At 42.6% G+C, this 26,157-nt stretch overlaps 1 protein-coding gene across 1 annotated transcript in view; it reads right to left on the bottom strand.

Annotated features, from left to right (window-relative positions):
- The window catches only part of AKAP13 (A kinase (PRKA) anchor protein 13), a 153,650-nt gene that overhangs the window by 92,878 nt on the left and 34,615 nt on the right, over positions 1-26,157 (bottom strand). Inside the window, exons 3-4 of the mRNA XM_006867115.1 lie at positions 20,370-20,506; positions 8,405-8,775 (exon numbers count right to left, since the gene is read on the bottom strand). Of these exons, the coding sequence (XP_006867177.1) occupies positions 8,405-8,775; positions 20,370-20,506 (508 nt within the window). The remainder of the gene's footprint in view (positions 1-8,404; positions 8,776-20,369; positions 20,507-26,157) is intronic.

Below are 26,157 nucleotides of genomic sequence, written 5' to 3'. Positions count from 1 at the left end.
GCAGTTCTGTTGTGCCAAAGAATTAACTGGCACAGAGAAAATATGAGCATATGTTAACTCTCGGAAGGCAGACCAGGAGATTTGCTTTTGTGCCCATTACAATGCCCTGCATTAACTTGTGATCACTGACACCCGTCTTGACTTTTATAACTTTGTACCCTTCACAGCTCAAGTTTTACTCATGCACTTCAGCTTCTGTGCACACCTGGCTGGAAACAAATGCCTGGCAGGTTTTTCTGAGAATTGTTAGTTGCAGACAAGCACATATGACACCTTGGGGTAGGGGGTGGGGGGTGGAAGCTGAGAAGCTACTAGGTCTAAGGGGTTTACCTTTTTTCTTACTATTGGCAAAGAAAAAAAGAAAGCAAATTTAGGGACTGGTATTTTAAGTGGGATGACTGGTACAAAGATTTTGTAGTTTGCAGAGCCAAAAGCCTTTTCTCTAACCAGGAAGCCATAACCTGCTAGGTTTGTTCTCTCCTACAGAGAAAGGTTTTAGGGGATCTAGGTGTCCTCCCTAGCTAGAATAATTTACATCTGTAACAGCGGCAATGGAAACCTCTCTAAAATAAGTCTGATCTGAAAACATAGCTGCAACTGATAGTCTCCTCAGTGACAACCAGCTGGAACTGGATTTGAAAGTGTACTGAAGCTGCCCGAGTTCCTCGCCACTCAGAAAAATACGCAGAACGAAATGCTACAAATAAGTTCAACTATGCCAGTCCAGAAGAATGTCTTTATTTCATAAAACTGCTTATTATGAGCTGAGGCCCTATGCCTCTTTTCTTTAATTCGTAAATTAAACAATACATTTTTTTCTTGTTTCAACATGACAACAGAAATCATGACTAACTGCAAATAAATGTCTCTGTAAAACTCAATTTTTAAGCCATGAATAAAAAGAGGGAATAAGAGACGAAGACATTTATTTATTGTGAATTATTCAGCAAGCTGGAGAAAATCAGATCTGTGCTGACTACAAAAACCTAATTCTAAAAATGTTTTAATAATTGAATCTGGTTGCTTACTTGAGAGAACAATATGAAACGAGCAGTCTCTGAATTTAGAATCTCAAGAGAGTGGCATATTTTGAAGCAAACAGAAAGGAGTCCCCCTTACTGGGTGTCTGGCTTCTCGGACTGTTTTTTTTTTCCGTTTCTTAGGACCTGGGAGTTAGGAAAGACCAAAACAAACAGAGACGTGCTCTACCACACCCACAGCCTGGAGATGAATCTGTGCAGAAAACAGAAAATGCAGCTACTCAAGACACACAGGGATGCATCAGGGTACACAGTCAGGCTTCTAGGCAGTACCCCGAAGGGTGGCTTAGTGATGCTAACAGCGGACACAAAGTGCTCCCAGAAATTCCAGCCATAAAGAAGCCCTCTGCAAGCCAAAAGCCCAGATGGCAGGTTTCACAGTTCCCCCTTTGGTGACTGGACATGTCATGATACCATACCTTCTGTAAGTAAAGTCAGCACTCAGGGAGACAGAGTATTGCATGCCCGAGGGGCACCAGCTCATACTGGGGATGACATCAGAGGCAGAGACAGAAATAGCAGGGGAAAAGAGGAAACAGGGATATAGGGTTATTGGGGTTAAAAAGAAAGGGTGTAGTTAGAGATACATGCATTTAATTTATCCAAAAATTGTAACACTGACTCAGAATTTAGAAGCAGGCTAGAACAAGAACCATGGAAACCTCGAATTATTCTATTCATGCCTACAGTGAATTGCTGAGCACTTACAGGTAACAAGTTCAACTTAAAACCCAAGTCTTTCTAAGGACTGTACGCAAAGAGCCCACCTCTGAGGGCTTCCTCTTAAGGCATTTCCAAAGAGCTAATGGGACACTCCACTGCTGGGGACAACCTCTCTCTCGACCCTACCCCTCCCTCCCAGGCCACCTGTACCTCAGTATCACTAATCTCTTGTCTAAAAGAAACAATGACAGATGGCACCGCGATGGGCCCGTGGAGGCATCAGGTTTCTTCCTGATGCTCCCACCTTTATGGGTCCATTGCGATGGACTCAACATTCACATCCATCTTCAAATCCCACTCACTAGGTTCGTAGAAGCATACAACGATGGTTTTGTTTCCTTGAGAAGGAATATTTCCTCCTTTTTAATTAAAAAAGGAACTTTATGGTACTGAATTAGAAGTGTACCTTGTTAAATTTTAGGCTTGTATCCATTTTCCCAGGAGTTCCTGGGTGGCACCAACGGTTAAACACTAGACAAAAGGCTAGAGGCACAATCCCACCCTGAGGCACCTTGGAAGACAAGTCTAGTAATCTGCTCCCCAAAGTTCACGGCTTTGAAAACCCCTTTGCAGCAACTTGGGGTCACCAGGCATCTCAATCAAGCTGATAGTTCCTAACAGTCACAATCAATTTTGCCCACATTAAAAAAAAAAAAGTCCATCTAATTCCTTAACTCCCTCAGCATTAATATCTATTCTCAAGTAGCAGGGGCACTAAAGGTAGTCTGATGAAAAATACAAGATTTCTTATTAATAAAAGGTTTCACTTAAAAAAAAATTGCTACTATGTGGATCTTGAAGTACTAATTTACATGCTTTTGTTTTCAGAGGGGGATCAAAACAGAGTTTCTCAACAAGGGTTAAAACCACTCAGCTCCCTCCTGAATCTTTGCAGGCAGAAATGTCCATCCTGAATACATTTAATAAATAATTTTGCTCAAAAGCAGGGCTGTTGGGTGGATGAAAAGAGCCAAGGAAACTGGTGTGTGGGTATAATTGCTTCCTTCGTGGCTCTTCTAAGAAGAAAATTGATAAAATCATTCAGACAGGATAAAATACCGTAAGTCCGATGAAATGAGTAACAGAAGACTTACAGCTGCAAACACAGAAAGCAGAAATATACAGCTGACGTCACACCGCGAGGCTCATAAGCAGGTTCAGCTTGAGTGCTAATGGCTTTGTAAGCAGACAAGGGACTCAAAAGTTAATTCCCTGACATCATAACTTGATGTTTCGAGCTCTAAACTGTCACTAAACATGCATATTATACCTATATCACAGTTTCTTATAAAAACAGAACATGGAAAATCAGTAACTGAATATACATCGCCAGATCATTTCCTTCTACGTAACTTAAGCATCAGAATACGGAAGTGACGCAGAAGACAGAGGTCCAATTTAAGATGAGGAGAATAAAGAAAGAGCAAGACAGAAAGAGAAGCATCCAAGTTTTCTAGAAGGGAGCTGCACGTGATCCATTTAGTGTCTGCCCTTCCTTACAGTAGGAAACTTACACAATTAAGAGTATTTTTAAAAACAGTCTAAATTTCTCACTAATTCCTCAATTAGTGGTGGTACTATTAATTGACCCTTGGCCTTACCACCTTGAGATTTAGAAGATTCTAGATGAAAAAAACACATAGCCCACTTCCACACTTTTAAATACTTGTTGGAATGTTTCAAATTTCTTCGCTAATGCTTAATAAGTATTTTTAAAAGAGACATCGTGTTCTTAGAGAACTGGGACTATACGACGAAACTATAAATGGGGCTTGCTTCTGACAGTCGTACCCTAACTTCAAAAGGCATGTGCAGAAATGCATTTCCTCTTAATGTATTCACTTGGGCTCCATTCAGCAGTCTGTCATCAAGTACATGGATTGAGTAAATTCACACTGGAGGGGTTTTAGTGGGGAGACAGGCAAATACCTCTCCTGAGGTTTTGCAGACCATCTACTGAAAAAGGCATTTATCAACTTCACTAGAATCGATGATCTGAGATTCCTGAGAATCTATGAATTTGAGCTCAAGCTTCTTATCTAAAAGCTCCCATGAAAAATACAAAAAATACACCCACTTGAAAAAGAGAAAGTGGGAAAGATCACTGTGTAGCTGCTCTTCAACCAACAGCTTCAGCTAACAGCTAATTCACTCCTCTTTACAAACGTCTCCTCCTAATACGCGGAAGTAACTGTAATCCAGCCAATCCCTTTTATTTCTTAATTTTATGGCTAACAAGGGAAGAAAATATCATGACTAACTCTGTTTCAATAGTCAGTATCTGGAGATGTTAAGGCAAATCAGCGCTTTCTGACTAGAAATGACGTCTCAGCTGTCATGTTATTTGTAGCTGACCAGTATGACCTCACCAGAAGGAACTGAGCACTTCAAAGACTCAGAGTGGCCTGAGGAGCCATCAGCAATGGACTGGAAACTGCCAGGTGACTGAGGAATTAAGTCTTCCAAAACATTACTGAAGACTCCACTGGAGACATCTGAGGTTATGTGTGTGCCTGAACACATGTACACGCATGTGCACACACATTTCTGGGTCTTTTATTTTTTTCCTAGAGAAGGAATGACGTATTCCCCAGGGTCATGGGGTAGGCACATCACAGACAAATCCTTTTGAATTCTTCTAGGGAATCTTGGGTGAGAAACTTGCTATAAAAGTCACCTGAACACCAATAAACACAAGATCGAAAAATGTTATTGACTCTGGGGAAAAAAAAAAATAGAGAAAAAAGGAACTTTAGAACTCAGAAACAATTTCATATAGCAGGAACAGCAGCAATAAATCAGTTTTTAAAATGCATTTGCCTGAAGTACATGCTAACATTACTTTAAAATACAGCATCTAATCACGGATTAGGCAGAATGAGATACTTGTTAGTATATGCTCAGAGGCGATGTGGTTAGTCAGTCAAGTGAGTGAGCTCTGTACCTTCTCCTATGAATGGGAGGTCTCCTGACAACATCCCCAACAACTCGCATTGAACTGAAAATGAATGATGGAAGAGAGGTCAGTATCACAGATGGAACAAAATGGGAAGCAACTGTGCCAATCCAGGCACCACACTGGGCAAAGAGCCAGCACAGGAAGTCATGTAATGAATTATCAGAGCCAAGGGGGCCCGGCCATTGCTATGGAGAGCTACTCCACTCCCCCTTTACTCCATGGGGTAACCATTAACATGCTTTTTAAATTCTAAAAGTAAAAACCCTTAAGAGTTCATAAGAGCAGGGGAAAAACTGTCATTAAGAAGTTTTACGTCTTCAAAATTCAGGTCATACTATAATCATGGTGGTTGTGGTTGTTAAGTGCTGTTAAGTCAGTTCCCACTCATAGCAACCTTGTATGGGGTTTCCGAGGGGCTTGTTGGTTAGCAGTCCGCCACCAATCCTACAGCAACGCTGTCACCAGACCTCATATAACACGATGGATAAAATGACAAGAAGTAGACAAATGAAAGTGATTCTTACCACCTAACTCTTACTCTAATTCTAAATAATTTAAAGATTAACTCGACACTGTTTTTAGGATAGTTGTGTGAGCTAATCCTTGATTTTACGTCCAAATGACAGTCCGTGACATCAAGTATGTTGAAAACAGGAATATTTGTTTATGGTTCTAAGTCTCAGTTCAGTGTTTAAGGTCATCATGTAATCTTGGGCAAATAATTCAATATGACCTTCAATTTCCTATCTAAGCAAGAGGAACCATAGAGTGAAGTCTAACTCTGAAATCAGAGGTACAGAGAAGAATAATGGATCACACATAAAATAAAGGCACTCCCTTAACAGCATTATTATTAAAGGACAGCATGTCCTATCCTAAAGAACTAACCCTTGCTTCAGGAAGAGAATTTTGACTGGAGGGATCACGTCCCATCTTCTTACAGGAATGAATACTAAAAAGGTATCCTAACATAAATAAAGTTGACAAGGAAGAAATTGCTTTTTATAACCTAGGATATCAGCTGTATAAAAGATCTATCCCGAAGACACGGCACACCACTTACTTTGAAGGTTAGCACCACCCCAGAATACCACAGCATCACAGAAACATCACAGCCTGGGAGTCTAGAAATCTGGACTGGCCTGGCCTTGGGTAAGTTACCCCAGTGTCTCTGTCAGGATGCGGATAATGTCATTTGACTCATGAGAGAATACAATATTCTGTAAGATAATGTGTTATTAAAGGAGTCTGAAAAGTTTAGCAAATTATGAAAGTGTAAGGTATTACTGGAGTGGCACTGTAGGATAAGCACTGGATCACAAGGTCAGTTTGAACCACAAGGTTGGTGGTTCAAACTCACTGGCCGCTCCTTGGACGTCCTTTGCAGAGTTGCTATGAGTCGGACCAGACTTGACAGCACTTAACAACAACAACAACAACAAAAGGTGTTACTGTGAGCTCCTTGGAGGTGGGACTTTGTATTGTTTACTCTGTCGCTCCAGAACCTACAGTGGCTGGCCTCAAGTAGGTACACAATGTTCATCAAATAAAAGAATGAATGAATGCTATTGGATTCATGTACTTATAGCCATAAATTTACAACTAGCTCTGAAATGTCAATAAAGAGGTCCAAGAACTTTTAAAAAACAACAGCAAACCCAGCTGAGTGGTTTACATCAGCTAACTTAAACCACCGTCAGTCCTCCCTCTTTGCTGCATGGGGTACTCCAAACAGAACGTGCTGAAACATGTCTTGTGATCAGTGGAAGGCCGCACAGAAGTTCTTCCAGGAATACACTTGTCTTAATTTTGCTAGGGTACCTTCAAAAAACAGGACATTTTTGTGCCATGAGGTAAAAATGTTTTTGTGTCTGTATTCAGTGCTAATACAAAATTTTAAACAAATCTCTGGTGGACATCTTCCCAAATCACTGAAGTTTTGCATTTAGTTTACAGGAAAATGCTGCCCCACAGAAACCAAGTTTTAAATGGCTTGAGCATGTTGAGGAAGGTGGGGAAGACCTCTACAATGAGCCAGGAGAAGGGAGACTATGGATCCTGATGAAGGATGGAACTGGCTAAAGTCCAGAAACTGGTAGAAGAATAATGACCATTTACAGGGTAGTTCCTGAAGCTGAGATCTCACATGCTTTGGCATTTTTAATTTTCAGAGAACATTTGGCCTCAGCAAGCTTTAGAATCGTTGGGTGCCAAAGTGTTGCATGAAGACCAACGAGCTCAAAAGACTGATCTTTCTTTCCATCGGCCTTTTAGAAAGATGAAGCTAACAAAGATGGTTTTTATGACACAAAGCAAAACTGGAAGTCTTGCCTTTACCAATGTGATCCACAGAGAAAGGTTCAGTAACAAAAGTGGAATTTGAGGGGATCTGTGGGGCCAGTTAAATTCAAGGCAGAGAGGTCAGGTCAGAAGGCATGGTGATTGTTTTTTGACATCCCAAAGGGATAATCTGATAGATTTTCTCAAAGGACACAGGACAATCACAGGGACTTATTGTGAAGATATTTTAAGGAAACTGAAAACTATACTGATGAGAAAAAGGCCAGGGCAGTTGGATTGAGAAATTTTTTTCCATCATGAAAACGCACCGGCTCATTCTTTGAGGGTCGTTAAGGGCTGTTCTACAAGAATTTGAGAGGGATCTTTAACTCTCTCCACTAACAGTCATCATCTTGCCCCTTCAGACTTCTTTTGTTCCCCAAACACAAACAACATTTATAAGGAACACAATTTGAGTCTCTTGAGGATACCAAAATGGCTGTCTTGATGTACTATAAATTCAAGAGCCGAGAACTGTGTAGGACAGGGATAGGGAACCGGAGACACTGCCTTAAGATGACATAAACTTAATGGAGGATATGTTGAGAAACAATAGTTTCACATTTTATTCTTTTTGTTTAATAAAATTTTCTGAGATTTTGAACCAATACTTTTTGATTTAAACTTCTATTTAATTATTTTTGTGTTCTCTTGAGGATTAATAAGGAGCTCTGGCAGCATAGTGCTTACGAGCTGGGCTGCTAACCTCAAGGTCAGCAGTATGAAACTACCAGCTGTTCCACAGGGGAAGGATGGAGCTTTATGCTCCTGTAAAAATTTACAGCCTCGGAAACCTTATACAGAGTTGCTATGAGCCGGAACCGACTCCACGGCACGTAACCAATCACCACCTTGAGGATTAATATTGACCATTTACAGTTTATCAACAGTGTCACCATTAGAAACAGGTGGCTTTAATTCCTGTGATAGAAATTGAAAAAGTTAGATCTGTTGGGAATACATTTTGTATTTATTTAATTAAAAACGGACTTAAAACTTTTCTATTATTTTCTATTCTTTGGATCTCACTGAGAAAGCTGACAAGAATAAATATTACCATTTTTGAAACTTCTACTATGTGATATATTATTTCATTTTATTATTATTACAAATATCTAATAGATGAGAAAATTAAAACTCTTCAGGAAACCGGTACCTTCCCCAGGTCATCTATGTAGTGAGTTCAGAGTTTAAACACAGGTTTTCCTGATTTCAACACCCACATTCTTTCTTCTATACCATGGTGTCTCCTAAACGCTTTTGCCAACTGCATTATCAAATCAGCAACTTTTCAAAAGCAAGCGGACTTTGAGAGACAAGAGCAAAGGGCCTCCCAGCTCACCTGCGGTGGTTCATCTCTGCATCACTGGCTGCATTCTTCCCAGGACCCCAGCTGTGCCTCCGGAAAGGGGACAGAGAACGCAGGGAGCCCCTCAGAAGGGAGCAGTTTGCAGGCACCTCAGTGATGCTATCCATCTCTTCCTCTTCCATGTCCCCAGAGCAGGCAGGCTCCCTCTCAGTCTCCTGCCTCACACCTCTCAATTCATGGCTCTCAAAAGCGTCCAGGCTTTGCGGGTCCTTGGACTTGCTCCGATTTGAAGTTTGGGGGAGGGACACATCACTGCCGTGTGAAGAATGTCGATCCAGGGATGCCGTGTCATCGGTGGAAGAGCTGGACCCAGTGATGTCACAGACTGATTGCTCTTCCTCGGGCTGGAATGGAGAGAATCACATGTGATTTTAAATGGCCTGAGCGATCTCAGATCACGCAAATGGCTCCATCAGGGGGCTGGGGGGAGTGGGGGCAAGTTCACAATTTGCCTTTCAGACACAGTTTTGTTTTTTCAAAGCATGAGCACAGCTGGGGCCAAGTTTTTGTAGCCTCCAGTAAAGGAGCGGTTTTCTTCTTTTACTATCGTAAATGAATTCACATATACTAAAAGAACTTCTTATTTTCTTTCCTAAAGGAAAAAAAACCCCTAACTTCTCATCTGTCTCTGGGGTTTCTGCTAACTGAAAACGAAATTCACATCACATTGTCTAACTTTTCTTAAGTCTTAGGTGAACACAAGGTACTCTACCTGCTACAATCATCAGGTGTTGAGGACTGCTTTGAGTGGCCTGTTAGGAAACATGCTGGAGCTTAGAACCCCTGCCCCGTACGGAAAGTTTGCCACAGATAGCGAACCGGAAGACGGTGATTCCTTTTTCTCAGTGCACTACGAATGTATCAAGCCAAATCATACAAGCCATCGTCATCCCTGGCATCGGTCTCTGATAAAGTGACGGATGGTCCTCTTTTCCTGGTCAGCCCCCAGCGTCTAACAAGAACTGAACAACTTTGGACCCAGTAGCATCGCTTTTCTTGTTGAAAGACATCAGAGCACATAATCTGATAGGTGAGGACAAAAGGCGCTTCACAGCATCTCATAGAACCAAAGAAAACATTTTTAAAAAGATGCAAAAATAAATACATGCATACACTGCAGGTTATAGAAGTGAGGGTTGTCTTATGAAATTGGAAACAGAGAATGAAGAAAGGCATTCTGTAATTTTTCTTCACAGCATTTTCCTAATTTGCCTGAATACTCCATGTTTCATTACAAAGTGACAAAATGTGCACTTCTTAGCAAAAAACAAACCAACAAAAAATAATGTGAACAAATGAATCTTAATAGAAAACCAGGTTCTCTCCGCAGGGAGTCTAAAACGTTAATAAACTACTTCAAAATCACACTGATTTCTTCATGCCATCTGAATGGATCTTACCAGTAAATGGCTTTTCTTCCTCTATACATGATCTCGGCATTATGTGTGAGGGATAAGACTGAAGGAAGATGCAACACCACTGAGGATGTCAGGAAACTTAGGCCCAGATTTCCTAGTGGGTTCTCCCAAACACATACACAAAATCAGGTTAAAACCCAGGTTGATTTTAATTTAAATCACTCCATTTTGTTGTCTTAATTGTCTAGATAAAGCCCTATAACAAAATCTTCAAGTCAGTGTTAAAAATATCTTCAGTATGTGTACTGTGCTGTGGGCTAATGTGCTAGACTGCAAAGTCTGTGGTTCAAGCTCACCAGTCGCTCCTTGGAAATGCTACACAGAGTCGCTATGGATAGGAACCAACTCGACAGCACTTAACAACAACAACAACAACAACAACAACAACAACAACAACAACAACAACATGTCTGTAGTGGGCTACATTGTAAAATAAAAGTATACTCTGATTGGCCTAAAAATGTGGTTAGTATTTCTCCATCCCCAAGTTCCCTGTATAGTGTTTGGGGTCTGATACACTTGCAAGTGGTCATTCAAGGACTGACAATTGATTATCTACAGGCCCAGACCTGAGCACCAGAGAGAGAATGAGATTCCTTAACACGCGGAGGAACTGAACGGGTCCCTGGCTCTATGAGAAAGCAGCCTCGTTTGTCACCCTGAGACCAAAAGAACAGAAGGTACCAGGCTAATACTACTGAGCATTTTAGTCAGAGAACACAGCAGACGGGTCTGTAAGGGGAACAGTAACACCAGGGAGGTACACAAACGTTAGAATAATCCCCCCTTAGAGATCAAACAACAACAACAGAGATCAAAAGGGCAGCATTTACCCAAGGACAAAGTTCAGAAGGGTTAGGAAAGAAAGAGGCATGGGAACGGAAGACAGTGAGGAAGGGGGGTAAGCCATGCCAATCTGTGGGGGCTACAATCCACGAGATCAGACAAAATGTGTATGAACTGTTGCATGGAAAACTGACCTGCTCTGTAAACCTCCACCTAATTGGCAATAATAGCAAAAAAAAAAGTAAAGAAAGCAAAGCAAAACAAAATGTCAAATTCTCAAGGAATTCAGATTTTCTGGAGCCAAAGAAGCTGAATGTATCCCTGAAACTACTGTTCTGTGATAAACTTTTCATCTTAAACCTAAAATATCCTCTGATGTCACCTCAAAACCAAACAATACTTTGGCTCAACTAGTGTACAATGTCTGCTTCGAGCACTGTGTGCTTTAAAAATCTACTTACTTTAAGGCACTCTGGTAGCGTAGTGGTTACAAATTGGGCTGCGAACCTCAAGGTCAGCAGTTCGAAACTACAAGCTGCGCTGTGGGAGAAAGATGAGGCTTTCTGCTCCTGTAAAGATTTACAGCCTCGGAAACCCTGTGCAGGGTCACTGTGAGTCAGAACTGATTCGACAGCACTTCACAACCACAATATGGGCTGAGGATTGAAGAGCCTTGGAATCAACTAGTCCAGTGGGCTAATGGAAGCGCGAACAGCAGCCTCCGTGACTCGGAGACCAGAAGAACTAGAAGGCACCCCACACCCACTATCAATTGCCCTGAAAGGATCACATGACAGGGTCCGGGATAGAGTGGGAGGAAATGTGGAATAAAACTCAAAATTGAAAAACAAGATCTGGTTTACTGGTCAGAAAGAGATGGGAGGAGCCACACACTGTGGCCCTCTACCACTCTTCAGGTCTGTCACAGAACTTACATTCGTGGCCTAATTTTCAGCCAAGCAGTAGACAGGTATTGCAGGGACAACACCACTAGTAAGGTGTGCCCACCAAGGAATGGTCAATCACTCAAAATCAAAAGGGCACCATTTTCCTAAGGACAAAGTTGAGAAGGGATAGAAGAAGGTGGGTGGGGCAAGCAAATACGAACCACAGGAAAGAAGAGGGATATGTGTTGTTGTAAACAGGGGACTGTAATCATTGAGATGAATAATTACAAGTGTATGATATATTGAATGTAAAGCTGGTGATCTTATCTGTAAACCTTCACTCAACTCACAACAAACAGCTGAAAATAAATATATAAACTATCTGCAAGAAAGGAGCTCTGGTAGCGTAATGGTTACGAATCGGGCTGCGAACCATAAGGTCAGCAGTTCGAAACTACCAGCTGTTCCAAGGGGAAAAGATGAGGCTTTCTGCTCCCGTAAAGATTTACAGCCTCAGAAACCTTGTACAGGGTTCACTACGAGTCGGAACCGACTCCATGGACCATCACCATCTACTACAAGAGATATAAAAAAGATGGAGATAGCTAAAACACTCATCAACAAAAGAATGGTTAAGCCAAGTTTGGTACATAATACACGCAATGCTGAATCTGAACTACCTCACAACATGCAAGACCACGGAGGGCATAATGCTGAGTGAAACGAGGGAATCCCTAAAGGGCCAATATCGTGTGAGACTGATGTAAAAAGAGAACATCATTGATGAACTAGAGGGTAAACACACGTTAGCACGGGTGACAGGGCAGACACCATACAAGAGGGAGGTTGGCAGAAGCAGGAGACACAGGGAGAGGGCACTGTCAAAGTGAACATAGGTCAATGCTGTGAACTGCGGATACACGGAAGGGACTGCGATCACTGTCATGAAGCAAAACATACAATTTGTTGACGGTAAGGCTGATGATCTTCTTTGTAAACCTTAATTTACAATAAAAAGTTAAAAATAAAACCTACTATATGGGATCAAAATGGACAACAGCAACTCGAAAGATTACAAAGAAAACAGGCAGTGAGTTGATGTCAGTAGAAAAGGAGCAACCCAGATGAGGAGGGTAAGAGCCATCGTTCATTTTGCTGAGTGTCACCCATGTCTCTGGATTATATACGTAGGAAGTGTTGAATCGGTCTGTATTCTGCTGTGAACACTATAAACAACAAAAAATAAAATATAAAACCAGAAACAACTACACTTCACGAAGTAAATTCTAAAATAAGGCAGTGTTGTTGCCTTCACGTCGGTTCTGACTCACAGCGACCCTATGCACAACACAACGAAACAATGCCCAATCCTGCTACATTCTCACAACTGTTATGTTTGAGCCTACTGTTACTGCCACTGTGTCAATCATCTTGTTGAGGGTCTTCCTCTTTCCCGGCGACCCTCCACTTTACCAAGCATGGCTTCCTTCTCCAGGAGAAGATCCCTCCTGACAACACATCCAAAGCACAAGAGGTGTGATGTCCTGTCATTCTCACTTCTAAGGAGAACTCCAGCTGTTCTTCTGCCAAGAGAGATTCTGTTTCCTGGCAGTCCATGGTACTTTCAACATCCTTTGCCAACACCATGATTCAAATGTATCAATTCTTTAATCTTCCTTATTCATTGTCCAACTCTCACAGGCGCACGTGCTTTGGTTTCTTGACTGCTGCTTTCATGAGTGTTGATTGTGGATCCAAGTAAAATAAAATCTTTGACTATTTCAATGTTTTCTCCATATATCATATTGTTATTTATTGGTGCAGCTGTGAGGATTTTCGTTTGCTTTACAGTGAGGAGCAATCCAGACTGAAGGCTGTGGTCTTTGACTTTCATCAATAAGCATTTCAAGTCCTCTTCGCTTCCAGCAAGCAAGGTTGTCTTAACGAGCCTTTCTCCAATGCTGATGACACATTCTTCATACAGTTTGCTAAGCATACAGATTGAATAAGTATGGTGAAAAGATACAATCCTGCCGCATACGTTTCCACTCAGCATCCCCCTATTGTTCTGAGAGCTGCCTCTTGGTCTATGCACAGGTTCCTCATGAGCACAATTCAGTGTTCTGGAATTCCCATCCTTTGAATTGTTATCCATAGTTTGTTGTGATCCACACAGTTGAATGCATTTGCACAGTCAATAAAGCACAAGTAAACATCTTCCTGGTATGCTCTGCTTTCAGCCAAGATTCATCTGAGGTCAGCAAAGACATCCCTCGGTTCCACATCCTCGGCTGAATCCAGCTTGAACTTTAGGCAGCTCCCTGGTAATGAACTGCTCCAACATTTTTGAATTTTTGTTGTGAAGTGCCGTCTAGCTTTTTCTTAAAATTCTGCTGTAAATAAACTTGTTTTTAGATTGGCATGTATCTAAGTCATACTGTGGTGGCTTGCATGTTAGTTACTATGACACTGGAAACTACACCACTGACATCCAAACATGAGCGGACTCATGTATGCTGGCAGGGCTCCAGCAGGGTTTCGAGACTCACACAGAGTAGGAAGACAGGCCTGGACATCTGTTTATAAAACCCACCTGGATCACACAGACTACTATCCAATGTAATCCTGGAAGATGAGCACTCTAGGGTGACAGCACTCACGAAACACAGAGGCTACAACAACAGAAAAGGAGCTCTAGTAGCGTGCTGGTTACCAATCGGGCTGCTAATCTCAGGCTTTCTGCTTCTGTAAAGATTTACAGCCTTGGAAACCCTGTAGGAGTCAGAACCAACAACAACAACAGCAGACTGCACAATGGGGAATTCTGAAGATGTTCTACTGCAGGTACATCAGGTTGCCATGAGTCTGGGCTGACTTGATGGCAGTTAGCTAAAACAAGGCAGCGAGTACAAGAGCTCAAGAAAGGCAGACTTAAGAGAAATGTTACGGTACAGCGGGGGCTATTTAGGTAAGTGGAAACAAACACGCAGCTTATATAGCTTAGAGTACAAGTGATGCCTTTCTCCCTTGAGTCATTCACAATGGGATTTCCTCCTGTACATCAGGATGGAAAAAAAACGCAAGTGCATCACTCTACTGTTACGATTGACTTTCTCAGGGCTCAGGCAATCTTGCTATCTGCAAATGTTACCAGGTTCGTAAAAGTTCCTATGAGTCAGACCGAGCAATACAAAGGCTTGCTTGAGTGGCTGCCCTTTATAGAGGCACCAGTCAGAAACAGACAGATAGCTCTGTGATTAGGGGTAAGAGCTGAGTTGACGAAGTAACCGAAGGTTACTACTATTCTGCTGAACTTCATTTCAGGTTAAAAAACAAACAAACAAACTGAAATTTTACACACATTAATTATATCCAAGCCATGGTATTTTCAGTAACTTCGTACGAATGCGAAAGCTAGAGAGTGAATAAGGAAGACCGTAAAAGAACTGATGCATTTGAGTTATGGTGTTAAAGGAGACTATTGAAAGTACCATGAGCTGCCAAAAGAACAAACAGATCTGTGTTGGAAGAGGTACAACCAGAGTGCTCCCTGGCAGCCAGGATGGCCAGACTTCGTCTCCCATACTTCAGACATATTGTCAGGAGAGACCAGTCTCTGGAGATGAATATCACGTTTGGTAAAGTGGAGGGTCAGAGAAAAAGAGGAAGATCCCCAATTAGATGGATTGGCACAGTGGTAGCACCAATGCGCCCAAGTGTGGTAACAATTTTGAGTTTGGTCCAGGACCAGCCAGTGTTTCGTTCTGTTGTGCATGGGGTCACTATGAGTCGGTACTGACTTGATGGCATCCAACAACAACAATGATATAATTGACATTTAATGAAAAATTCTGAATTACATTATGGTGTGTGGCGCTGTAGGATAAGCACTGGACTATGAACCACTAGATCTACAGTTCAAATCCACCAGCTTCTCCTTAGAAACCCTGTACAGGGACACTATGTGTTGAAACTAACTCGATGGCCCTTAACAACAACATTGCTTATATAAAGCTTGAGAAACTAATACTATTCACTTAACTACATGTACAATATGCTTATGACTTGACTTTAAATCATGCAGAGAAACCTGCGAGAGCCGGAACCGGCAGGACAGCTGTGCTTTTTCCAGGTCTCATGAATCGTCCGCCTCTGACAGGGGACAGCCACCAGTTACTTATGGATTGTTTCAGTGGAAAGTATTTGAATGTACCTTCTCTGGCAGGTTTCTGCCTTACACAGGTTCCAGCTTTCACGTGTTTAACTGAAATATTTACTGGATACTTAGTGTGTGTGAGAATCCCTGGTGGCACAGAGGTTAAGTGCTTGGCTGCAGAAGTCAAGCAGTTTAAAGTCACCTGGAGAAATACGTGGCAGTCAGCTTCCACAAAGATTTTTTTTTTTAAACTCATTGTGAAATGAATGATAGTTCTACATGGGAGAAGATCGGTTTTGCCCTCACCCTACTGTATTTCGTTTCATTGCAACGATTACAGTCCTCTGTGCATCATCATTCAACATCTTTGCTTCTATTCCCTCTGTGTTTTTGTTTGTTTGTTTTGGATGTACATAAAAACACTCAGGAATCATTTAAACAACCAAAGGGCACACTGTGCAAGCCTGCCTCCTGGCCGCCAGCACACAGCCTTTCTCTTTCCGTGAGTCTGGAGTTCTCAGCTGCTCTATCTCTCCATGTCATCATTCCTGCCTCCATCTCTGGTGTCACTGCTTCTCTGGTTAAAGTTCCATAAAGATTTACAGCCTCTATAACCCTCTGGGACAGTTCTACTCTGTCCTCAACATCGTTATGAATTGGAATCCTCTTGACATCAGTGAGTTTGTTTTTAATCATGACATGTGGGGCTCTATGCTAAATAATTTCATTGTATTATTTCCTTAAATACTAACAACCCTTCAGTTAGTAGGTATTCATAGTCTCAATTTTACTGGTGAGAAAACTAAGGGTACAAGAGGTAAAATAGTAAACTCTATGGGACAGTGTCTCACATGCCTGTCAGCTTGCTGAACTCTGAGGGTTTGTGAGCAGCTGTGAGGTTCATGTTTCAAGTCCCAGCAGGGTATTCATGGTGGACAAGGTTTCAGCAGAGCTTCCAGACTAAGACAGACTAGGAAGAGGAACAGGAAGTCTACCTCTAAGAGACTGTTGGTGGTGTTGCTGATCGCCACTGAGTCAGTTGTGACTCACAGTGACCCCGTATAGGGTTTCTGAAGAGTAGCTGGTGGATTTGAATCATTGACTTTGTGGTTAGCAGTCCACTACTTACCTACAGCACCAAATCAGAGGGATTAGCCCCTGAAAATCTTAGGAGTAGAAGTGAAACACTGTCTGATACAGTGTCAGGAAATGAGCCCCTCAGGTTGGAAGGCACTCAAAATATAACTGAGGAAGAGCTGCTTCTTCAAAGTAGAGACCAAAGGCTCACAGCAGGCAGGAGGCACGCTGAACGGCAAGGAAAAGGTTAGGATGAAAAGTCCACAGCAAACTCGGCAGCCTGTTAGACCTCTGCTGTAAGGCCAGGCAACTGCAGGTCACAGCAGGAAGTGGCCTAGGGCAGCCACCACTCAGGGGTCACAGAAAAGGATGTTGCAATGTTCTGCCTGCAGAGGGGAGGAGGGAGTCTGGGGAGAAACTGGGGACGTCGTGATATTTCACAGCACACACTATGTGGATGGCCCCTGAGGAAAACCTGAGGGAGTAGCCGACGGCTGGCCACTGCCATCCTTCTATACATCACTGACTCTGTAGGCAGGGGCTTGGCAGTTGGGACAACATGCCCCAGGAAATGAAGAGGTTTTAGAGGCAGGCCAACCTAGGTACCAATCCCAACTCTGACAACTGCAGCTGGGAAACGCTGGGTAAACTTTACCAATCAGAGCCGCCAATTTAGTAAATTGGGTTTTAAGACGTTGGTTGGAAAATGACATTATCTTTTAGTTCAATTTTTCCACAAACTTTTTGAAGCCCCCTTTTACAATGAGAACAAAACCATTCACCTAACACAAGTGCCGGGAGTAGAAAATGAAATCACATAGGTAAAAAAAATTCAGTTCAGTGGACAGAATATAAAAAATCAATTTAAAATATTAGTTTGTTTCTCCTTTCCCTTTCCTATATACATCCTTTGGTTTATCAAAGCCAGGGGAAAACATTTATTACAAAGTCTCTCATGGTCACAAGTAACTTTGCTAGAGTTGAAACAGTAAGAGGAAAACCTTTTTAGTGTCTTCCTAGGCCAATTAGACGTTTTGTGCGCATGAAAACTTAAACGTGAATCCACTGTTTCTGGGTTTGTTCCGTTTCTCAGAAGTTTATTTGAGGGAGCGTATTTCAAATTTTAAAAGTTGTTTCTGTCTCGTCACCCTGAAAGAATTATCAATCTTGTATAGGCCACTCTTGTGAAAAATCTCCTAGATGTTTTTGGAAGACTGAATAACAAGGTAAAGTATAGGAAATTCTAATTCCCTTTAGAAGAACCAGTCATTTCAGGAACTAGAAATACTGTTTGCAGAGATGGGTTTCATCCAGGGACAAACGATCATGTACGTAGGAAGTAGTGAGCAAGTATTTTTTAATGAAGAATTATCACTTAACCAAATGTATAGTGAAACATTTACAGCAACAAATCCCACCACGTACACATGACTTGGTTTCAAGGACTATCAACGATCCGATTTTAAAGCTGGAACTTGGAAATATGATCTAATCTGCTTCACTCAAACAAAAGTGTTATGTTTTTAGAGACATCTACCTTCAGAATGGTATTCCCCGTGGGGTTTCACAATGCAAATCTCAGAGTGATACTGTAAATTACCCAAATTCTGACATTAAAGAACATGGTATTGTTTTCATTTTTTCTAAATAATGTCAGATAAGGGCATACCTTCCCAATATGTGGATATTAAACAAAATCCTTTTTAAGTAACAATGATCGAAATCCTGAAGTTTCATCAAAAATTTTTTAATGAACCACGACAAGATAATAAAAGGAGCTCTGGTAGCATAGTAGTTACAAGTCAGCCTGCTTTAACCTCAAGGTCAGCAGTTCGAAACTGGCATCTGTTCTGCAAGATAAGATGAGGCTTTCTGCTCCCATAACGATTTTAAAGCCTCAGAAGCCTTATACAGGGTGGCTATGAGTTAGAACCAACTCCAGGGCACACCACCCCCACAAGATAATAAAGAAGCTCTGGTCACACAGTGGATTACAAGCTGGACTACTAACTTCAAGGTCAGCAGTTCAAATCTACCATTTGCTCAGCAGGAGAAATTTGAGAGTTTCTACTTTTGTAAAGATTAACAGCCTTGAAAACCCTATACAGGACTGCTATGAGTCGGAACCGAATCGCTGGCACACAACCGTGGCCAAAACTCCACTGCCAGTGAGGTGATGTTGACTTTAGTCTTGCTCAAGGACTGAGTAGAACTGTCTTTTTTGTAAAAGTTTTTATTGTGAATTGAGTGACAGTTCACATGGGAGAACAATGGTTTTACACTCATCCTAGTGTATTTCGTTACATTCCAATTACAATGCCCTCCCTGCATCATCATTCTACAGCATCTGCTTCTATTCCCTGTGGGTTTTCCCCCTGAATGTACAGAGTAGAATTGTCTTATGGGATTTCCATGGTTGTAATCTTCATGGAGGAGTCCTGGTGTGGTGCTGTGGGTTAATGCAGTAAACTGTAAAGTCAGTTCAAACCACAACGTCGGAAGTTCCAGCTCACCAGCCGATCCTCAGTAACCCTAAACAGGGTCGCTCTGGTTCCGAGTCAGAGTGATAAGGCACTTAACAACAACAACAACAACAACAACCTTTATGGAAGCAGACTGCAACTTTTCTCCAGAGAAAGGCTAGTGGGTTGGAACTGCTGACCTTTGGGTTCACGTCAAGCGCTTTCACCACTGCACCTGCAGGGCTCCTCTGGGAGATAAAGACAGGAAACAGGAGAAGGTGAAAAAGCGCTGCAGGTGGGCAATGGGAAGGAGCAAGCCAGCCCTGGGCAATATGAAAGGAAGAGAGACTGAATTCATTCCAGACCAGAATTCCGGAACTTTACCATAGTAGCATCACACTGTCGTGGACACCAACATGACTGTTCTCAGTACCTTCTCCAACGTCCCCACAAAACAGAAGAGTCTTTTTTCACAGCAAACACAACGCTTCTGCCCTTTAACTGCCACCTCTTTTAGTATTAAAAAGACTGTTTGTGGTTATAGCTGAATATAGTAGGTGCCGTCTCTGCTGTGGGAAAACTCTATTCACAAAACAATTCACTGCAAGTAGATACAAACACAAGCAAAGAAAGCAAACTGCCCTCCATCCCCATCTCTGCCTCCTACCTCATATGAGGTGACTCACATGGATGGGCTAGTCACCAGGGAGAGAGCCATAAATGCTCCCTAGCAGAGATCTAGAAAGTTCCAATTAGGCAGGCTAGATGAGAAGAGATGATATCGCCAGGCTCAGCAGGGAGCTTCAGGCCCACAAGCATTAATCAGAGATGACTCCATGGTTCGTTTATACACATGACATCATATAGTCTGAGCTGTGGTTCCTACCTGCCCACTGGAAACCTTCACTGCTTTCTGACTTAATGCACATGAAAGGAGCTTCTATTTCTCTAGGTGTCATGGTAAGCTATAAAACCTGCACCGAACTTGGCCCGATTCTGAAGAAAACTCAAGCTGATTGGCCAATGCCTTCTTTGAAGTCCCTGACCATGTGGAGTTTCCTTCCCCCAAAGGGAACCCTGACCGAGGCCCTGGAAAGCTAGCTGGATCGGAGCCTGCGAGCAAAGAGACACAGATCGAGGCAAATAGGATACCTTTGAGAAGATGCTGCTGCTCATTTCATCGCTGGTTGAGTGAAAGAGGTCAGGGTCACTCCCAGATTCTCTGTTAAGGCCCCCTTGTGAGGAGGAACACTCTCCGTCCAGGCCAGCATCCAGGAAGCTCTCACATTCTGAAACAGACAATACTTTAAATTACATGAAATTGTAATTTCTCGGCATCACAGGAACTGGTCCTTTGTTTTTTAAAATCGAGAAGACACAAAGGACACATGGTCAGATTAGAAGCTTCCAGCTCTGACAGCCCAGTCCTGGGATGATCGAGTTACTACTGTCGGTGAGTGCCTTTGAGCCTGTTCCAACACACAGTGACCCTGGACGGGGTTCTGAGGAGCAGATGGGGGGTTTGAACCACCAACCTTTTGGTTAGCAGTTCAGTGCTTACCCTAGTGCTATACCAGGAAAGAGTTACTACAGGCCTTCCAATGCAAGCATGTGCACACACAGCCCTAATATTTTTAACCTCTATTAATAAGCAGTATTCAAAGCCAAAATGGGGACCACACCCAATAACTGTGTTTGTAGAGAACAGACTTAAATGAGAACGCTGATAAACAGAACTGTATGCCTGGCAATAGGCCCCAACAGTGTAAAGACATGAGATACATCTGTTCGCAAAGAAGTGTGATTGACTAGGGACAGCCATCACATGAGGAAGGGTAAACAGCAATGTTTGGGATTTGTCCCACAAGGCGGAACCCCATCTAGTGAGTGGGTGCTGCAGGAAGCCCCAGCCCCCAGCCTAAGGAATGAGCTGAGCCCTTCTCCACAAGGACTGTGTCCGGAGCTTCCAGAAAGGTGTCTCTGCAGAGGTCAACAGTGGGAAGCAGGCGACGGAAACCATCCTTTATGATTCTCAGATTCTGGGGACAATAATGTGGAACCCATGTGCTCTGTGTGTCTGGAGAGATCATGGGAAGACATTGATCTTATCTCAGTTAATTAGTGTATTGATAATTATTTGCTCCAGACCAGCTGGATAGCTAGGGGAAGAAGGTTCAAGGAAGCACTGAGTGACTTAACTTATTAAAACTGCCTTTTCTATGAAGTGAGGCACCCCGGTAGGCACTAAGAGAGTCCCCATGATGAGAGAGGCTGCAATCTTATGGAAGAAAAGACATTAGTATAGGAAAACGTCACCATGGACGCACAAACAAACAGCCACAGGAAGCAAAGCAGGGCTCATGGATTCATCAGAAACAGTACAGTTAAGCACATTTTCAGTTAAAAATAAACAAAAACAAACCCAAACCGAAAACCTCAAACACTAGTCCATTTCAGACTTGGTCCAAACGATCTGAGAATGTCGTTTCAAGGGTGATGGTTCTACCTTTGAAAGAGTGGCATTCCTAGGTTTTCTGGAGTGGGGTTACATCTCACAAAGTATGTGCCAATTCAGCAAGAGGGGTCTTTCTGGGGGATTGGCTAAGAAAAGAAAGGGCTGTCCAAGCAACTACGCTGAGATGTCCAGCTGTCCAGCTGGCAGTGGGAACAACCACATCTAAAGTCCAGACTGGAAACACACCAGCTCAGATAGATTCTAATGGCGACTTCCCCAGTAGGATACCTCACCTGGAAACTATATCTGAATCAGCACTAACAAGGGACCGCAAACCAGTTCTGACTACTGGGGTGGGATGGGGGATGAGTGTACATAAAAACGATCAGGGAGTGACGAGGACTCTGTTGCTGTAGTTGGGTGCTGTCGGCTCAGTTCCGACTCATACAGAAGAGAACAGCGCCCAGGCCTATGCAGTCCCCACAGTGACTGTAACATCTGAGCTCATCAGTGTCACCTCTGCCAGTGGGGCAGCATTTGGAGTCTTCTCTCCTTCACGGACTCTCTCTCCACCAAGCAGGGAACCAGTCCCTATGAGAACATGGCCAGAGTACAAGAGATCAAGTCTCACCATTCTCGTCTCTAAGGAACATTCTGGATTTTTTCCAAGAAAGATGTGTTTGTTCTTCTAGCCATCCATGGTACTTTTAATATTCTTCTCCAATACCATAATTCAAACACTCAATTCTTTTGCGGCTTTCCTTATTGGTGGTCTAACTTTCACATGTACATGAGGTGACTGAAAACATCATAACTTGGGTCAGATGCACCACAGTCCTCAAACTGACGTGTTTGCTTTTTAATACTTTAAGGAGGTCTTTAGCAGTATATATGCCTAATGCAATACACCCTTTCATTTCCTGACTGCGACCAGGACTTTAAGGCGCTCTGGTAGCGCAGTGGTTATGAATAGGGCTGCTAACCTCAGGATCAGCAGTTCGAAACTACCTGCTGTTCCATGGGAGAAAGATGAGACTTTCTGCTCCTGTAAAGATTTACAGCCTTGGAAACCCTGTGCAGGGTCGCTATGAGTCGGAAACGACACCATAGCACATAACAACAACAACAACAACAACAAGAAGCATCAGTTTAAGGAGCCTGTTGGTGCAGCGGGTGAAGTGCTGGGCTGCCAACCAAAAAGCTGGCATCAAACCTGTGTTTCAGGAGAAAGATGAGGCTGCTATGTCTATGAAAGATTTACACCCTCAGAAATCCTATGGACAGTTCTTCTCTGTCCTCGTAAGGTTGTTATGAGTTGGAATCAACACAGCAGCAGTGGGCATGAGACTCAATTTCCATGTCAGTGAAATGGGACAATAAGTACCATCTTGTTATGGATAGATCTGTGTCCCCTTAAGATGTGCCAGCTTGGCCGAACCATAATTCTCAGTGGTTTTGTAGTTATGTGATGATTTCCCATGATGTGATCTAACCACCCAAAATCCTATCAGAGCCCTGATCATATTACGGGCGTTTCCCTGGGGTGTAGCCTGCAACACCCTTTACTTAAAAGGAGAGAGAAGTGAGTAGAGAACAAAGGGGTCTACTACCACCACAAAGACGTGAGCCGGAAGGGGAGTCTGTTCTTTGGACCTGGGGTCTTTGTATTGGGAAGCGCCCAGATCCAGAGAAAGATCGATGCCAAGACACATGGAGACATCCAAGGACTGCTGGGCCCACAGATGCTGAAAGTAGACGAGGACCTCTCCTCCAGAGCTGACAAACGGGAAGTCTTCCTCTAGAGCCAGCCCTCTGACTCTGGACTAGCCTCCTAAAGTGTGACAGAAGGATTTTCTCTTTGTTAAAGTCATTCACTGGTGGTATTTCTGTCAGAGCAGAACACATTATGTACATATGCTTCCTAACTGTTTTAGATAGGATATATACACACTGTATTCTGTGTTCTGGATATATACTTAATGTCCCTAAAGCGAGCCCTGGGGGTATAGTGAATAAGTACGTGGAACCCACCACCTGCTTCATGGGAGAAAGCTGTGGCGGTCTTAACCTAGAAGAGCGCAGCTTTGGGAAACCCTACGATGCTGTCTCACAGCATCACTACGAGCTGTAATCGAATAAATGGCAATGGCTTTGGGTTTGGATTTTGGTGTGTTACCTCAACTCTGCCCCTCGACCTACAGTAGGCATTTGATGAATGTACCTCATAAAGATACAGCTCCATAAACTCACAATGTGTGTTTCAACAAGTATCCCGTGAAGACAATGCCCTGACAGATGGGTGTAATAGGAACCAGCCCTGTTTTACAACTCTGTCTATTGTCTTCTGTGTACGGAACCTAGTGTGTACTTTTTAAGATGCTCTGGTAGCGTAGTGGTTACAAGGCAGGCTGCTAACCTCATGGTCAGCAGTTTGAAACTACCAGCCGTTCTGCGGGAGAAAGATGAAGCTTTCTGCTCCCGTAAAGATTTAAAGCCTTGGAAACCCTGTACAGGGTCGCTATGAGTCAGAACCAACTCCACAGCATATCACCACCACTACTACCACCATACATTCATTTGGTGTAGCACTGTGGGTTAATGCACTGGACTGCAAAGAGGGTTTGAAACACAAGGTCAGGGGTTCAGGCTCACCAGCTGCTCATCAGAAACCTTATACAGGGTCGTCATGGATGGGAGACGACTTGACAGCACTTAACAACAACAACAAACATAGCCATTTGGATTTAAAATGACACATGACTGTGCACATTAGTTATAGAAGGGTAAGGAAACACACAGCAGCACTCACTGGGGCTTTAATAAGTGATGCTAATCATAACCCGATCTCGTATTGATTTAACATTACGGAATATACAACGTGATTTTCAAAGATGTTATCTTATTTGGACTAATGTTGTTTTGCTTTTTTAGGCACATGTTTGTGAAGAAATCTACAACACTTCAAGTACTTAGGTTGGTTCACAATCAACAACACCTAACATCGAAATCCCAGGATCTTGGTGATGAATAGTTTAAGAAGAACCACAGAAAGAAGGTCAAACTGTTTGTATTTCCAGGTGGAGGTATGGAGGGTCTACAAAGTTCAAGATTATGCCCCGGGAAAATGCTGAGGGTTCAGAAGTCATTTCTTCAAATGAGTAAATTAAACTACAAAATGTGGAACTATTTGCTTAGAATATTCAAATGTTGAGGCACCTCCATCTAACTTGTATGTGCCAGAAGTTTCACTGTTTGAGTGGTTGGAGTAATTACACTATCAGAAAAAGCCCCCAACAGTTGAAGGAACCCAAACACAGCAATGATATATTTAAGTAGAGAATTCCTAAGGGTGAAAGGAGAGATGTGCCCCGTAAATCTGTAAACAGGGTCAATCTTATCAAATTTGGAGATGCCAAACACAACTACAGCATGAGAATGTGCTCTGTTCACTCTTTTCACAAGAGGGAGTGAGAAACATTGTTCATTATTATTTTCCTTTGTAATAAAGTCAAAGAGTTCAGAATCAAAACAAAATATCTAGAAATAGAGCATTTGAACCAAAAATAAAAACCAAACCCAATGCTGGGGAGTACATTCTGACTCACAATGACCCCATCCTGAAGCACTGATTAGAACTACCCCATGGGGTTTCCAAGGATAGAATCTTTACAGAAATAGACTGTCCAAGCTTCCTCCAACAATGCCACTGGTGGGTTTGACCCACTAAGCTTTGGAATAGCAGGCACCATTCATTTGTAAACAGCTTCTATTTATTTATGGTAGCAGACTGCAATATCTTTCTCCTGAGTAAAAACTGGTGGGTTCAGACTGCCACCCTTTTGGTTAGCAGCTGAGTATTTTAACCACTGTACAATCAAGGATTCTTAGAGATTTGACCTAGGTGTGTAAACATCTGTAGCTAGACTCTACCACGTGTCTGTGAGTTTGTCACACCATGGTGGCTGTGTGTTGCTATGATGCTGGAGGCTATGCCGGTGCTATTTTACATGGGCGCACGATCATCCACGGTGGACACGTTTCAGCTGAGCTTGAACCAAAACTGATGAGGAAAAAGGACAAGTGAACTACTTCCTAATGGTTAGCATCTGAAAACCCATAAACAGCAGTGGAACAAAGTCATACATAGTGCCCAAAGGTGGGCTGCTCAGGTTGGAAAGTGCTCAAAATACAACTGAGGAAGAGCTGCCTCCTCAAAGTAGAGCTGAGCTGATCATGATGATGTGGATGGAGTAAACTTCTCAGGCACTTCATGTGCTGCTGGGGAGCAATTAAAAATGATGAGAAATAGCTGTAAACATCCATAAATAATCAGGACGAGGGACATGAAAGTAGGAAAGTTGGAAGTTGTCCTAATTGAAATGGGATATCCTAGGCATTAATGAGCAGAAATGGATTGACAGTGACCATTCTGAATTGACCAGTCACATGACTTATTGTGCCGGGAATGGCAAACTGAAGAGGAAT

Source organism: Chrysochloris asiatica, unplaced genomic scaffold (assembly GCF_000296735.1).
Source record: "Chrysochloris asiatica unplaced genomic scaffold, ChrAsi1.0 scaffold00101, whole genome shotgun sequence".
Classification (NCBI taxonomy): domain Eukaryota; kingdom Metazoa; phylum Chordata; class Mammalia; order Afrosoricida; family Chrysochloridae; genus Chrysochloris; species Chrysochloris asiatica.
This window is presented reverse-complemented; position numbering and strand designations above follow the sequence as displayed.